This window comes from Nicotiana tomentosiformis, chromosome 7, assembly GCF_000390325.3.
Source record: "Nicotiana tomentosiformis chromosome 7, ASM39032v3, whole genome shotgun sequence".
NCBI lineage: Eukaryota > Viridiplantae > Streptophyta > Magnoliopsida > Solanales > Solanaceae > Nicotiana > Nicotiana tomentosiformis.
In genome coordinates this window covers 13,395,701-13,412,470 of record NC_090818.1, presented here as the reverse complement: position 1 = coordinate 13,412,470, position 16,770 = coordinate 13,395,701, and the positions used below count along the sequence as shown (strand labels likewise).

At 39.8% G+C, this 16,770-nt stretch overlaps 1 protein-coding gene across 1 annotated transcript in view; it reads left to right on the top strand.

Moving 5' to 3' along the window:
- The window catches only part of LOC138895262 (uncharacterized), a 65,071-nt gene extending 50,417 nt beyond the window's left edge, over positions 1–14,654 (top strand). The window contains exons 3-5 of the mRNA XM_070179934.1: positions 12,079–12,422; positions 12,558–13,107; positions 14,227–14,654. Coding sequence (XP_070036035.1) covers positions 12,079–12,422; positions 12,558–13,107; positions 14,227–14,654 — 1,322 coding nt within the window. The remainder of the gene's footprint in view (positions 1–12,078; positions 12,423–12,557; positions 13,108–14,226) is intronic.
- The last annotated feature ends 2,116 nt before the right edge of the window (positions 14,655–16,770 follow it).

Genomic DNA, 16,770 nt, shown 5'->3' with positions numbered 1-16,770 from the left:
ACTAACAATGCCAAACATCAATCAATTCTTAAGACATTAGATTTTCAGACTTTTAATTTTCATCAAAAATTCATAACTCGACCTAGGGTCCTTCGAATTCGATTCCGGGCATACGCCCAGGTCCCATATTTTGATACAAACCCACCGGGACCGTCAAAATACAGATCCATGCCCATTTACCAAAAATATTTACTTAAGTCAACTCAACTGAATTTTTAGGCAAAAATTTGTATTTTTATCAGTTTTTAACATATAAGCCTTCCGTGCCAATACTCGGACTGTGCACGCAAATTGAGAAGTGTAAAAATGAGATTTTTAAGGCTTTAGAGCGCAAAATTGAGTTCTAAAATATAAGATGACCTTTTAGGTCATCACATTCTCCACCTCTAAAACAATCGTTCGTCCTTGAACGGACATAGAAAAGTACCTGAGCTAGTGAAAAGGTGGGGATATCTACTCTGCATATCGGACTCGGACTCCCAAGTAGCTGCCTCAATAGGCTGACCTCTCCACTACACTCGAACTGAAGGGTAACTCTTTAATCTCAACTAGCGAACTTGCCGGTCTAGAATAGCCACCGGCTCCTCCTCGTAAGTCAAATCCTTGTCCAACTGGACAGAGCTGAAATCTAACACATGGGACAGATCGCCGTGATACTTTCGAAGCATGGACACATGGAACACCGGATGAACTGATGATAACCCCGGTGGCAACGCAAGCATGTAAGCCACCCCTCCCACTCTCTCCAGAATCTCAAAAGGTCCGATATACCAAGGGCTCAACTTGCCCTTCTTTCCGAACCTCATTACACCCTTTAGGGGTGATACCCGAAGCAACACTCTCTCCCCAACCATGTATGCAACATCACAAACTCTGCGGTTGGCATAACTCTTCTGCCTAGACTGAGCTGTGCGAAGTCGATCCTGAATAATCTTAACCTTATCCAAGGTATCTTGTACTAAGTCTGGTAGCTGTTGTTATAGGCGAACTCTGCAAGGGGCAAGAACTGATCCCACGATCCTCTGAAGTCTATAACACATGTGCGGAGCATATCCTCAAAGATCTGAATAGTGTGCTCGGACTGTCCATCCGTCTGAGGATGAAACGATGTGCTCAACTCAACCAGCGTGCCCAACTCATGATGTACTGCTCTCCAGAAGTGCGAGGTGAACTACGTACCTCAATCAGAAATGATAGACACGAGCACACTGTGAAGATGAACGATCTTGCAGATGTAAATCTCTGCCAACCGCTCCGAGGAATAGGTAACTGCCACAGGAATGAAATGTGCTGACTTAGTCAGCCTATCCACAATGACCAAAATGGCATCGAACTTCCTCTGAGTCTGTGGGAGTCTAACAACGAAATTCATAGTGATATGCTCCCACTTCCACTCAGGAATCTCTATCTTCTGAAGCAAACCACCAGGTCTCTAATGCTCGTACTTTACTTGCTCACAATTTAGACACTGAGCTACATAAGCAACTATATCCTTCTTCATTCGCCTCCATCAATAATGCTGTCATAAGTCCTGATATATCTTGGTGACGCCTGGATGAACATAATACCGAGAACTGTGGGCCGCCTCAAGAATCAACTCATAAAGTCCATCAACATTAGGCACACAAATACGACCTTGTATCCTCAAAACTCCATCATCTCCAATAGCAACCTGCTTGGCACCACTGTGCCGCACTGTGTCTCTAAGGACAAGCAAATAAGGATCGTCACACTGTCGATCTCTGATGCGCTCAAACAAAGAAGACGGAGCAACTGTACAAGCTAGAACACGTCTGGGCTCAGAAATATCTAATCTCACGAACTGATTAGCCAAGGCTTGAACATCCAATGCAAGCGGTCTCTCACCAATTGGAATATATGCAAGGCTACCTATACTAGATGACTTTCTACTCAAGGCGTCGGCCACCACATTGGCCTTCCCGGTAGATACAAGATGGTGATATCATAATCTTTCAATAGCTCTAATCACCTCATCTGCCTCAAATTGAGCTCTTCTGCTTGAACAAATACTGCAAGTTTCGATGATCTGTGAATACCTCATATGGCACGCCGTAAAGATAGTGCTTCTAAATCTTCAGCGCGTGAACAATGTCAAGCAGCTCTAGATCATGAACAAGGTAATTCTTCTCGTGAACCTTTAGCTGCCGTGAAGAATATGCAATAACCTTGCCACCCTGCATTAATACCACGCCCAGACCAATACGGGATGCATCATAATATATTGTATAAGATCCTGAACCTGAGGGTAACACCAATACCGGTGCCGTAGTCAAAGCTGTCTTGAGCTTCTGGAAGCTCACCTCATACTCGTCTGACCACCTGAATGGGGCACCCTTCTAGGTCAACCTGGTCAACGGGGTTGCTATGGATGAAAACCCCTCCACGAACCGATGGTAGTAGCCTCCAAACCCAAGAAACTACGGATCTCTATAGCTGATGTGGGTCTAGGCCAGTTCTGGACTACCTCAATCTTCTTAGGATCCACCTAAATACCCTCTGCTGATACAACATGACCAAAGAAAGCAACTGAACTCAACCAAAACTCACATTTTGAGAACTTAGCATATAACTGGCTGTCTTTTAGAGTCTGAAGAATGATCAGAAGGTGCTGCTCATGCTCCTCTTGGTTGTGGGGTTTGATCAAGATATCATCATAAACACAATCACAAAGGAATCCAAGTAGGGCTTGAACACCCGGTTCATCAAATCCATGAATGTTGCTGGGGTATTTGTCAGCCCAAATAACATCACTAGAAACTCATAATGCTCATATCGAGTCCAAAAAGTTGTCTTAGGGACATCGGATGCCCTAATCCTCAACTGATGGTAGCCAGATCTCAAATCAATCTTCGAAAACACCTGGGCACCCTGAAGCTGATCAAATAAATTATCAATCCTCGGCAATAGGTACTTGTTCTTGATGGTGACTTTGTTCAACTGCCGATAATCTATACACATCCTCATCGATCCATCTTTCTTCTTCACAAATAACACAGGTGCACCCCAGGACGAGACACTAGGTCTAATAAAGCCCTTATCAAGCAAATCTTGCAATTGTTCCTTCAATTCTTTCAACTCTGGTGGGGCCATGCGGTATGGCAGAATGGAAATGGGCTGAGTGCCCAGAGCCAAATCAATGCAGAAATCAATATCCCTGTCGGGTGGAATCCCCGACAGATCTGCAGGAAACACCTCTGGAAACTCACAAACAACTGACACTGACTCCATGGAAGGAACCTCCGCACTAGAATCGCGGACATAAGCCAAGTAAGCTAGACACCCCTTCTCGACTATATGCCGAGCCATCACATAAGAGATAACACTGCTGGTATAATGGCCAGGAGTCCCTCTCCACTCTAATCGAGGCAACCCCGACAAGGCTAAGGTCACCGTCTTGGCGTGATAATATAATATAGCATAATAATGTGACAGCCAATCCATACCCAGAATGACATCAAAATTAACCATATCGAGAAATAGAAGATCTACACGAGTCTCAAGACTTCAAATGGTGACCACACACGAACGATAAACACGATCTACAATAATAGCATCTCCCACTGGTGTAGACACATACACATGAGCACTCAAAGAATCACGGGGCATAACCAAATAAGAAGCAAAGTAGGATGACACATAGAAGTAAGTAGATCCCGGATCAAATAGAACTGAAGCATCCCTACTGTAAACTGAGACAATACTTGTAATAATGGCGTCAGATGACTCAGCCTCAGGCCTGGTTGGAAAAGCATAACATCGAGGATGGGGCCCACCACCCTGAACTACGTCCTTAGGACGGTCTCTAGCTGGCTGGTCTCCACCTCTAACAGTCTGGCCTCTACCTCTAGCTACCTGACCCCTACCTCTGGCTGGCTGAGCAGGTGGTGCCGGAACCATGGCACGAGAACCTTGATGTTGTGAGCTTCCCGATGTCCGAGGGCAAAATCTAGCAATGTGCCTCGGATCACCACAAGTATAACATGACCTCGGCTGTTGTGACTACTGACCCTGAAACTGACCATGTCGACCTGAGTAACCACCTTGATAACTCTGGAGTGGAGGTGCACTAATAGGATTTGGTGGTGCACTGTAGGCTAGCTGGTCTGAATAAGGCATATGAGGACCATGACTACCTGAGGCATTATGGAATGCATGGAGTGCTGAATGAAACGGCCTGGGAGAATGGCCTCTACCAAAAGTACTCATACCTCTAGATGAGGCACCGCTGAACTCACCGGAATAACGAGGTCTCTTGTTAGACCCCTGACCTCCCTAAGCAAGAACCATCTCGACTCGTCTGGCGGCATTGGCAGCCGCTTAAAAAGAAATCTCACTCCCAGTCTCCTTAGCCATCTGCAATATGATAGGCTGAGCAAGTCCGTCAATAAACCTCCTCATCTGCTCTCTCTCTCTCTCTCTCTCTCTCTCTCTCTCTCTCTCTCTCTCTCTCTCTCTCTCTCTCTCTCTCGGTGGGAAGAAGAAGAATAGCATGACGGGCCAAATCCACAAAACGGGTCTCATACTGAGTAAAAGTCATACTGCCCTGCTGGAGACGCTCGAACTGACGACGACGCTCCTCTCTCAATGTGATAGGCAGAAACTTCTCTAGGAAGAGCTGAGAGAATTGGTCCCAAGTAAGAGCAGGAGACCCAGCTGGTCTGGTCAACAAATAATCTCTCCGCCATTTCTTGGCGGAACAGCCATCTGAAATGCAGCAAAATCGACCCCATTGGTCTCCACTATACCCATGTTCCATAGAACCTCGTGACAGCTATCGAATACTCCTGGGGATCCTCTGAAGGAGCACCACTGAAGTGAATTGGAAAGATCTTGGTGAACTTGTCCAATCTCCATAAAGCCTCAGAATACATAGCTGACCCATCTTCGGCCTGGGCCGCAGCAACCGGCTGAACTACTCTGACTGGATGAGCTACTGGAGCCTGATACTGGGGAGCTATCTGCTCTGGAGCGGGAGTAGTGGGAGTCTGGGCTCCTCCTCTAGTCTGAGAGACGGTTGGTGCCATGGGAAATGCTCCAGTCTGGGCCACACTCTCCATAAGACCCACCAAACGTACCAAAACGTCCTGAAGTACTGGGGTGGCAATGAACCCCTCCGGAACCTGAGATGGTCCGGCAGGAACAGTCTAGGCTGGAACCTCCTCGCCCAACTCTACCTGAGGCTCCACTGCTGGTATTTAGGGTTGTGCATAGATCGGATCAGATCTGATTTAGTACATTTCGGATCGAATTTTCGGATTTCGAATTCTAGAAAATACAATCCGAATCCGATCCGATATTAATTCGGATAGGATAGGATTTTAAAGTTTGGATCGAATTTTTGAATTTTGGATCGGATTATTATGCCTCAAAGTTGCAAACTCATATATATATTTTCTTTGTAAAAGAGGCAGTACAGTAAGAAAAATTCATGTTTATACAATTATGAGAGTATTATGATGCCCATAGAGCTAAATCCATCAATTTTAAAGGTAATAACTTGGAGAAAAATATAAAGGAAGTACTAATTATCCGAATTAAAGTTTAGAATTTATACATGCCCTAATAATTTTGGATTTCGGATCGGATCGGATCGTATTAAAATTATACCAATCTGAATCCAATCCGAAATTCTAAATTTTAATAAACACAATCTAAAATCCGATCCAATTCGAAATTGAACGGATCGGTTCGGATTTCGGATATCCGATCCAAATGAATAGCCCTACTGGTATTGTTGCTCGAGCTCTGGGCTGAGCCCTGCCTCGGCCTCTGGCACGGCCTCGGCCTCGACCTTTGCCCCTCGTAGGAGCTGCCACTGGGGCTCTGGTTGTTGCTCAGCTGAGGAAGCGGTATGTGTTCTCGCCATCTGTGATAGAATAAGAGTAGAAGAGTTCAATCAGTATTAAGAAAACAAAATTGCACGACAGAGAAGAATAGAAGTGAAATTTGTTCCTAAACTTCATAGCCTCTGGAAGATAAGCATATACGTCTCCGTACCGATCTTCCAGACTCTACTAAGCTTGCTCGTGAATCGTGAGACCTAGGCAACCTAGTGCTCTGATACCAACTTGTCACGACCCGGAATTCCCACCGTCGGGACCGTGATTGCACCTAATATTTCACTTGCTAGGCAAGCCAACGTTAGAGAATCATTAAACCAATCCTTATTACATTCAGTGCTTAATAGCAAATTAGCTAAGATGAAATATAGTGAGTGCGGAATAATATCAAAATTTTATTAACTACTACCACCCGGATCTGGAATTACAATTCACGATCATTCTAGAATTCACTACAAGTAATAGTCTAAAAGAAATACAACTGTTTGGATGAAAGAAACAGTAAAATAGAAAAGATAGGTGGGGACTTCAAGGTTTGTGAATGCCGACAGATCTACCTTGAGTCTCCGGATAGCGGGTCCAACAGCTAAAATATCGATCAACCCGAGCCGGTACCAAAATCTGCATAGAAAGTGCAGAGTGCAGTATCAATACAACCGACCCCATGTACTTGTGAGTATCGAGCCTAACCTCGACGAAGTAGTGACGAGGCTAAGACAAGGCACCTACAAATCAACATGTACAATTTAACAGTGTATATACAAGTAACAACAATAAAAAACTAGACATGTAATATCGGGAGGGGGAACATGCTGAGGAAAATATGAGATAAAGAACTACAACAGAATAATGACTGAAACAACCAATGTACTATGAATCAACAGGAACAGTGAATACACTAAAGGGAACCAAATTATACGACATTACCCTTCGTGTTTTTACTCTCAACCTCACCATAAAATCAATAGAAATGGCACGGCATCACCCTTCGTGTACTAACACTCACAATATGGCACGGCATCACCTTTTGTGCATAACACTCACAATATGGCACGACATCACCCTTCGTGCATTAACTCTCTCCCTTACCATAATGCAATGAACAATTAATAATAGGGAGATAGAATAGCAAATATAAGCCTTACTTCAACATTTAGTTCTACAATATCCACCTTAACTTCGGAGTCAATATTCAATTATCACCAGGATATCCATAAACATGATAAGAACAATCAACTTAACAACACTAGTCTAAACACGTATCAATTAGGCATGGAAAAAAATGACAATATGAGCAAACGAGAGAAACATGTAGAACAGATAAATTGGCGGCACATAAGTACTCGTCACTTCACATATACGCCTCTCACATGAATTTCACATAACAAATAGTCTGAGGTTCCAAATTTTCTCAAGTCAGGGTTAACCACGACACTTACCTCGTTTCGAAGGCTACTCAATACTCAATCACAGCTTTTCCTCTAGAATTCACCTCCAAACCACTCGTATCTATTCAAAAATGACTCAATAATATCAAATATTGCTAAAGGAATTAATTAAATTGCATAAATTTAGATTTCCCAAATTTTCCTCCAAAAAGTCAAAAATCAACTCCGGGCCCGCTTGGTCAAAACTCGAGGTTCGGACCAAAATCCATTTACCCATTCACCCCCGAGCCCGAATATATAATTGGTTTTGGAATCCGACCGCAATTTGAGGTCTAAATCCCCAAATTTCCGAAATTCCTAGTTTCTACCCAAAACCCCTAATTCTACCATGAAAACTCTAGATTTTAGGTTGATAATTCATGAAATGTTATGGTAATTGAAAGAAAATAGTTTAGAATCACTTACCAATACTTTGGGGAAGAAAATGTAGCTTGAAAATCGCCTCTAGCCCGTTTGGTTTTTGAAAAGTTGAAGAAATGGCTTATGTCCCGTTTTGGGACTGTTTTATGCACTGGGCGACAATGTTCATCACGTTCGCAAGGACACTGTCGTGTTCGCGAAGAGCAGAATTGCCAAGCCTTCGCGTTCGCGAGTCCTCCTTAGTGTTTGCGAAGGCTACTCTCCCCTGGCCTTTGCGTTCATGAGACCATGCTCGCGTTCACGATGAAGGATTACTAACTCCCTCCCCTAGGTCCCTAACACTACGCGCTCGCGATGAGCTGGTCGCATTCACGAAGGGTAACGCCCTCATCGCTTCGTGTTCACGACCAAGCGTTCGCATTCGCGAAGAAGAAAATTCCTGCCTAACCAGCTTACTCTTTGTGTTCGCTATAGTAGCTTCACGAACGCGAAGGACATAGCAGAACACCTGTTGCAGCAAAATACTAGATTTTCTAAGCCCAAAACATCCTGTAGCCTATTCGAAACTCACCCGAGCCCTCGGGGCTCCAAATCAAACATGCACACAAGTCTAAAAATATCATACGAACTTGCTCACGCGATCAAATTGCCAAAATAGCACCTAGAACTAGGATTTTAGCACCAAATCCAATGAAATTTTCAGGAACACTTTAAAATTTTTATTTTCTCAACCGGACGTCTGAATCACGTCAAACCAACTCCGTTTCTCATCAAATTTCACACACAAGTCTTAAATATTATAATGAACCTGTACCGGACTCCGAAACCAAAATACAAACCCGGTACTAACAATGACAAACATCAATCAATTCTTAAAGACATTAGATTTTCAGACCTTTAATTTTCATCAAAAATTCATAACTCGAGCTAGGGACCTCCGAATTTGATTCCGGGCATACGTCCAGGTCAAAATATGGTTCCTGGCCCGTTTACCAAAAATGTTGACCGAAGTCAACTCAACTAAAGTTTTTAGGCAAAAAAATCTTATTTTCATCAGTTTTTAACATATAAGTCTTCTGGGCCAATACCCGGACTGCGTATGCAAATCGAGGAGAGTAAAAATGAGATTTTAAGGCTTAAGAGCACAAAATCGAGTTTTAAAATATAAGATGACCTTTTGGGTCATCACAATTGGTTGCATAGTTTTTGTAAAATCTTGTCCGGGGAACTTGAGTTAGAGAGAGTCTATGATACTTATTGAGTACCGCTCTGGTGTACTCAGCCCTTAGGGGGGCCCCTCCAGGACCCCACTTACTTTACATATTTCAGGATAAGGTGCGGTATGTGGCATACGGACATGGCTAGGATGACTCTCTTCATGAGATATATGGCAAGGCACCACTCCTATTTTGTGGTAGCTATCATGTTATTTCTTAATTTATGTTAGTCGGGCATTAGCCCAAGTGTTTAGTTCTATTCCTGGGTATAGAGGCTCAATAGATAATTGTGAAAAGTTGTAGTAATGGGATTGTACGCTACATACATGAAAAGATATTTACTTTACTTACTCTCATTGTTATGATTACGAGAGGCTTCAGGTATGATTTTGAATTGAAAATTATTCCACGGTTTAACTTGAAAATATATAAAATTTTGAAAGAGCTTCCGCAGTTAAATTGATTTTCATGCATGTGATTTGGGTACATCATATGGATTGGTTCGCTCGGGTCGGATAGTGTGTCGGGTACCGGTCACGCAGATTTGGTTCGTGACACTAACAACAAGCCAGTGAATGTCTGTAGGTTCATCTACATACAACCTAAAACGCTGAAATGTAACGGGGCAAATCAGTAGACTAGAACTAACAGAAAACATGGAAAAGCATATTTAACGTAGCATATTAGACACAAAAATCTCACGGCACTCAGAAAAGATTAATCATACCATAAAGTCCAATATGCTGCTTCTGTTAAGAAGGTAGACAACACTAGCTCAAAGACTTTGTTAAGTGTCAAAGCCCTAAACTTTTAGGTATAATATGCAGGTAGTATTTCTTCTATAATAAGCAGAACTCCAATGTGTTGTAAGGAACAAATGATTGAATTTGCAACACTTACTAGGCATGAATTGCATGATATATATCAATGATCAGGTGTACACCTCTTTGAGCAACCTAGCAATGATCTAATAAAAGTTCCCAACTAAGCTTATAAGGTGAAGTCCTTTCAATTTGCAAAGATGATCACTTTTCCTTGGTTAACTTTTTGCACATGAAGATAAAAATGGGTGATGTCCCTCAGATATATATATATATATATATATATATATATATATATATATATATATCATCTTTAAACACTGCACACTTGCACATCATTTTTATGTAACAACCCAGCATTGAGTTTTAATTTCTAAATAAACTCATCATCTCACTTCACAAAGAATATTAAAAATTGATCTAATTTTGATGCACTCTTGCATTGTCCCTTATCAACCATGTAAACTTTTCTCCACATAAAGGAAGGTCATATATTAGCGCTACAAAATATGATATGGTGGTCTTATTCCTTGTGACAGAAAGCTTCAACTATTTTGGTTCTGTATTAACTAATGTGGCCTGCAAATTAATCCCCCCTACAAAATGAATGATACATTACGATTTACGGCCGTACGACCATAGGTGGTGCCTTTGGGCCACAATATTTTACGTGGTTTCCCTTTTGGTGTAAGTAATTTTTCTACTAACAAGTGCAGTTCACCATTATCAAAGACATATATAAGTTAAAGTTATTATATTTTCTTTTACGTAGTTAGGAGAAGAGACAGCATTGCAATTTGAAATAATTTTCAAGATTAATGACTAATATAAGTATCTCAATAATGTTGTTGGGTTGGTACTCCAAGCTATCTCGTAACGGCTAAATTTAAATTCCTACCTCAATTATGTTGTTGGGCTACTAGCATCAAAATTTACTATAGCAAATTGGAGAATAATGACAAACCTCTATTTGTTTCCACTTAATAGAGTTTTGAATTAGTATCTTTCAGATTTGAATCCATTAAATGCATTTTATTTTTAGAACTATTGCTTTGCTTTTGATAGGTTTGAATCATTTAAATATTGTTCATAGTGTTACAACTATGATTACCACCACTAATAACCACCTCCAATAATCTCAACATGCAATTACTCAATCACTAGCTACTAGAATCAACTATCTCCATTGTACAACCTACATCTTTGGCCACCATCATCAATCACCCTCATCATTGCCACCATTATCGCCAACCATTTCAATCCACCACCACTACTTGCTACCTAAACCAACCACCTCAACTTACCCATCATCCCTGACACTTTCTCTGGCAATCACTGTTGGGATTAAAAGATTGATGAATGGGAAATAGAGGGAAGAAAGTGGAGGAAAAGTGAGCTTCCTTTTGTTTTGGAAAGAGCAAAGTGTCCCTCATTGGTGGTGGAAAGAAAAGTGAATGTGCTTATATTGAGAAAGCACTTCTCTTGGTGTTAAATGGGTTGGAAAGAAAGTAAGCCTCGCGCCGTCGTCGGAATCTTTTTGGACAATAGTTTTTTAATTATTTAATTAATTAATGAAAATTCAACCAGGAATAACCCAAGACCCGCGATACGACCCGGTCCGGTTCTTTCCCGGATTATTTTAAATCCTTTTTCCCGGAATATTTCAAACGTAAAATGTTTCCACCTGTTCCAACAGCCATGGCTGTTTCTGAAAGGTTGCAAACCTTTTCAGAAACAATGCTAGAAAATGGCTAAAATATGCCTTGATCCCAGAATCATTCCTTACGAAATTTTTCTCAACTTCTTCTTCTTCTTCTGCACAAAATTTTTCAGTGTATTTTACAATCACTAAGTGGTTTGAAGTTCATCAGAGTTTTTCATACTAATATGTTGGTGAGTTAAATCGTTCTATCCTGGGAGGATAATATTCCAAAATCTCGGGTACTTGAGGGGAATAATTTCCTTAAGGACACGCTGTACATTCAGTGGGCTTGATTTTTTCCGAAATATATTTTCAGATTATGCTTTTGATTTTATTTATATATATATATATATATATATATATATATTTCTGCTATACTATTGTTTTCTTGTTTCTGTTTTTCCTTGTTACAGAAATATTACTGTTTTTTATATTATAGCATTACAGTTTGACTAAAAATCTTAAGGAAATTATTAATATACTGTAATCTATATTCTGCTTTGGAGATTAAAATATTTATGATTTTCTACTCCGTCTGAACTTTTCTATTTCTGATTTAAAGATATAAAAACTTCATCGGAGTATTAAAATGCTTGCCGCCGACATGCCGGACAATGAGAAGTTTATGATTGTTGAGGCATGGAAACATGCACACTTTTTTTTGTAAAGGCTACATCCTAAGTGCTTTGGAGGATGACTTGTACAATGTCTACACTGCTATGAAAACTTTGAAAGAATTATGGGACGCACTTGAGAAGAAGTACAAGATTGAAGATGCATGCTTGAAAAAGTTTGTGATTGCCAAGTTTCTAGACTATAAAATGATAGACAGCAAAACTGTTAGAACCCATGTTCAAGAGCTTCAAATTATTTTTTACGACCTTATTGCTAAAGGTATGGTCATGAATGAAGTATTTCAAGTGGCTGAATTGATTGAAAAATTGCCTTCTTCGTGGGGAGATTTCAAAAATTATCTTAAGCACAAGAGCAAAGAAATGAAGTTGGAAGATCTTGTGATACGTCTCAAGATTGAGGAAGATAACAAAATAACCGAGAAGAAGTCTCGTGGAAATTCAACGATTATGGGAGCTAATATCATTGAGGAGACTGCTCCAAAAAGTAAGAAGAGGAAGAGGTATTCTGGACAGACTAAGGAGCAGAATAAAAAGAAATTCAAGGGCAATTGCTACAATTGTGAAAAAGCTAGTCACAAAGCCCCTGAGTATCGTCTCCTAAAAAAGGATAAGAAAAAGGTAAAGGCCAATATAGTGGAGAAGAATGATAACATTGATGATCTGTGTGTAATGCTTTCGGAATACAACCTAGTTGAAAATTCGAATGAGTGTTGGATTGACTCTGGAGCCACTCGACATGTTTGTGTTGCCAAAGAAGCATTTGTGACTTACTCTACTGCTCGTCCCGAAGAAAATATTTTCATAGGAAATACTATAACAACCAAGATTGAAGGTTATGGGAAGATATTCCTGAAGATGACTTCTGGCAAGGCGTTAACGCTCAACAACGTTCTTCATGTTCCTACTATTAGGAAGAATTTAGTTTCTACTTTTTTACTTGTTAGGAATGGATTCAAATGTGTATTTGTATCTGACAAAGTTATTGTAAGCAAGAATAAAATATATGTTGGAAAGGGCTACCTCACAGAGGGCCTTTTCAAACTCAATGTAATAGTTGTTGACAGTATTAATAAAATTTCAGCTTCTTCTTATTTATTGGAGTCAAATGATTTATGGCATATTCGTTTAGGACATGTCAATTACAAAACCTTGCAGAAGTTAATTAATTTAGAAGTATTGCTTAAATTCGAGTGTAATAAATCAAAATGTCAAATATGTGTTGAATCTAAGTTTGTAAAACATCCTTATAAGTCTGTTGAAAGGAATTCAAATCCTTTAGACTTAATTCAAACTGACATTTGTGATATGAAGTCGACACCATCTCGAGGTGGGAAAACATATTTTATAACTTTTATTGACGATTCTACTCGATATTGTTATGTTTATTTGCTTAATAGCAAGGATGAATCAATTGAAGCATTTAGGCAATACAAGAATAAAAATGGAGAATCAATTAAATTAAAAGATCAAAATGATTAGAAGTGATAGGGATGGAGAATATGAATATCTGTTTGCAGAAATATGTTCGGAATATGGAATTATCCATCAAACTGTTGCCCCTACACACCTCAATCCAATGAAATTACGGGAAAAAAAACCGTACATTAAAGGAAATGATAAATTCTTTATTAATAAGTTCCGGATTACCGCAGAGTTTGTGGGGGGAGGCTATCCTTACAGCTAATCGAATACTCAATAGAGTACCCCACAGCAAAACGCAATCTATTCCATATGAAAAATGAAAATGAAGAAAACCTAACTTGAAATATTTTAAAGTGTGTGTGTGGGGGGGGGGGGGGGGGAGGGGGGTGTTTAGCAAGTTACAAATACCTTTACCTAAAAGGGTAAAAATCAGACCAAAAATTATGGATTGTGTTTTCATTGGATATGCCACAAACAATAAAACATGTCAATTTTTGGTTTATAAATCTGATAATCCCGAAATTTATATTAATACGGTAATTGAATCATATAATGCTGAAATCTTTGAAAGCATTTATCCGTATAAAACTGAATGCGAGTCGCTAAGTGAAAGACCTAAACGACCACGGGAAGAACCAAAGGAAAATACTCCATGTAAAGAAGAGCCAAGGCGTAGTAAACGTCAAAGAACATCTACTTCCTTTTGGACCAGATTTTGTGACATTCTTGCTTGAAAATAAGCCTCAAACTTTCAAAGCAGCTATATCATCTTCTGATTCAGCATTTTGGAAAGAGGCAGTCAATAGTGAGATTCAATTAGTTTTGGATAAACATACATGTGAATTGGTTGATCTTCCTCCAGGAAATAAGCCTTTAGGTTCGAAATGGATCTTTAAAAGGAAAATGAAAGCTGGTGGCACTATTGACAAATATAAGGCAAGACTTGTTGTCAGATGCTATAGACAAAAGAAAGGTCTTGATTACTTTGACACTTACTCGCCAGTAACGAGGATAACATCTATTAGGGTATTAGTGGCACTGGCGGCCGTGTATGGTCTTGAAATTCATCAAATGGATGTTAAAATAACTTTCTTAAATGGAGAATTAAAGGAGGAGATTTACATGGAACAACTTGAGAGTTTTGTGGTTCCGAGTAAAGAAAAGAAAGTGTGCAAGCTTGTTAAGTAGCTTTATGGACTTAAACAAGCACCCAAACAATGGCATGCCAAATTTGATCAAATAATATTGGCAAGTGGGTTTAAAAACGACGAGTGTGACAAATGTGTTTACATTAAAATACTCCAGGTCATGAAGTCATTGTTTGTTTATACGTTGATGACATGTTGATAATGAGCAAAAATATGGCAGATATAAATGCTACTAAGCGCATGTTGGCTAGCAAATTCGACAAGAAAGACTTAGGAGTTATTGATGTGATCTTAGGAATCAGAATTCACAAGACTCCACAAGGTCTAGCATTATCACAGTCTCACTACATTGAAGAAGTACTTGACAAGTTCAAGTATTTGGATTTCAAAATTGCCAAAACTCCAACTGACGTGAGTTATGCACTTCAAAAGAATGAAGGTAAAAGTGACTCACAACTAGACTATGTAAGAGTATTGGGAAGTTTGATGTATATCATGAATTGTACGCGAACAGATATAGCATGTTCTATTATCAAACTAAGTCGGTTTACAAGTAATCCCAATCAAATACATTGGATGGCAATGAAATGAGTTTTAGGGTATATGAAACATACCCAAAATTATGTTTTATATTATAAAAAATATCCCTCCGTGATCGAGGGATATAGTGATACAAATTGGATCACTGGATCATCTGAAGTTAAATTCACGAGTGGATATATTTTCACAATTGGGGGTGGAGCAGTGTCTTGGAAATCATCCAAACAAACGTGCATCGACTGTTCTACAATGGAATTTGAATTCATAGCTTTGGACAAGGCGGTGAAGAAGTTGAATGGCTCCGGAATTTCTTGGAAGATATTCCATTTTGGCCCAAACCTTTGGCACCTATATGTATATATTGTGATAGTCAAGCGGCAATAGGCAGGGCATGGAGCGTTACGTATAGCGAAAAATCTCGTCACATACGACGGAGACACAATACCGTTAAACAACTATTCTCTAGTGGTGCTATTACTATTGACTATGTAAAGTCAAGAGATAACGTGTCAGATCCACTTACAAAAGGCCTATCTAGAGAGGCAGTTGAAAGATCATCAAAGGGAATGGGTTAAGGCCTAGGACAAGTCATCATGACGGTAACTCTACCTAGCAGACTGGAGATCCCAAGAGTTAGGTTCAAATAGATCAAACAAAGTTATGAATGATGGTTCAACATTGTCAAATAACTCAACCTATTCCCGTGATAAAGACAATGTTCATAAATCATGGTAAAACATTAAGGCTTTTTGGTGAGTCAATAAAGCTTAAAGTTTTTTAATGATTTGCTTAGTCTAGCAGGAAATATTCAGATAGTGTATCTATAGGATTACATGTTTAGAAATCACGTATGTGAGTGTAAAGTGTAAGCTGCTTCAAGGGGAATGAAAGTAAAGGCCCATTCTCTAATCACTCGAGAAACCAGGCGGTGTTCATGGCTAAAACGAATACAACCGTGAGAACCATAAATGGTTAAGGGTTGATTGTGTGACTTATGTTGTTTAGGTATATAACAAAGCTCGACGGTTCAAAGATATCAAATCTACCGATTGACCCAGTATATCCTATATAAGTTCACTACGAAAAGTTCAAAGGGAAACCTACTTATTCAGATGCAATTAATCCTTGCATGTAAATCACACACTCGTCCGTGCATTCATTTGTCTTATAGCCATTACCCATTCATGTGGGAGATTGTTGGGATTAAAAGATTGGTGAATGGGAAATGGAGGGAAGAAATTGGAGGGAAAGTGAGCTCTCTTTTGCTTTGGAAAGAGCAAAATGTCTCTCGTTGATGGTGGAAAGAAAAGTGAATGTGCTTATATTAAGAAAACACTTCTCTTGGTGTTAAATGAGTTGGAAAGAAAGTAAGCCTCACGCCGTAGTCGCTCGCTTGGCTCGGCTTCAGCTTCGGCTTCGGCTTCAGCTTCGGCTTCGGATTCGGTCAAAGATCAATTGATTGATTAATCTTTTTGGACAATATTTATTTTAATTATTTAATTAATTAGTCTAATTAATTAACAAAAATTTAACCTGGAATAACCAGGACCCGCGACACGACCCGGTTTCCCAATGTATTTTACAACTATTAAGTGGTTCGAAGTTCATTAGAGTTT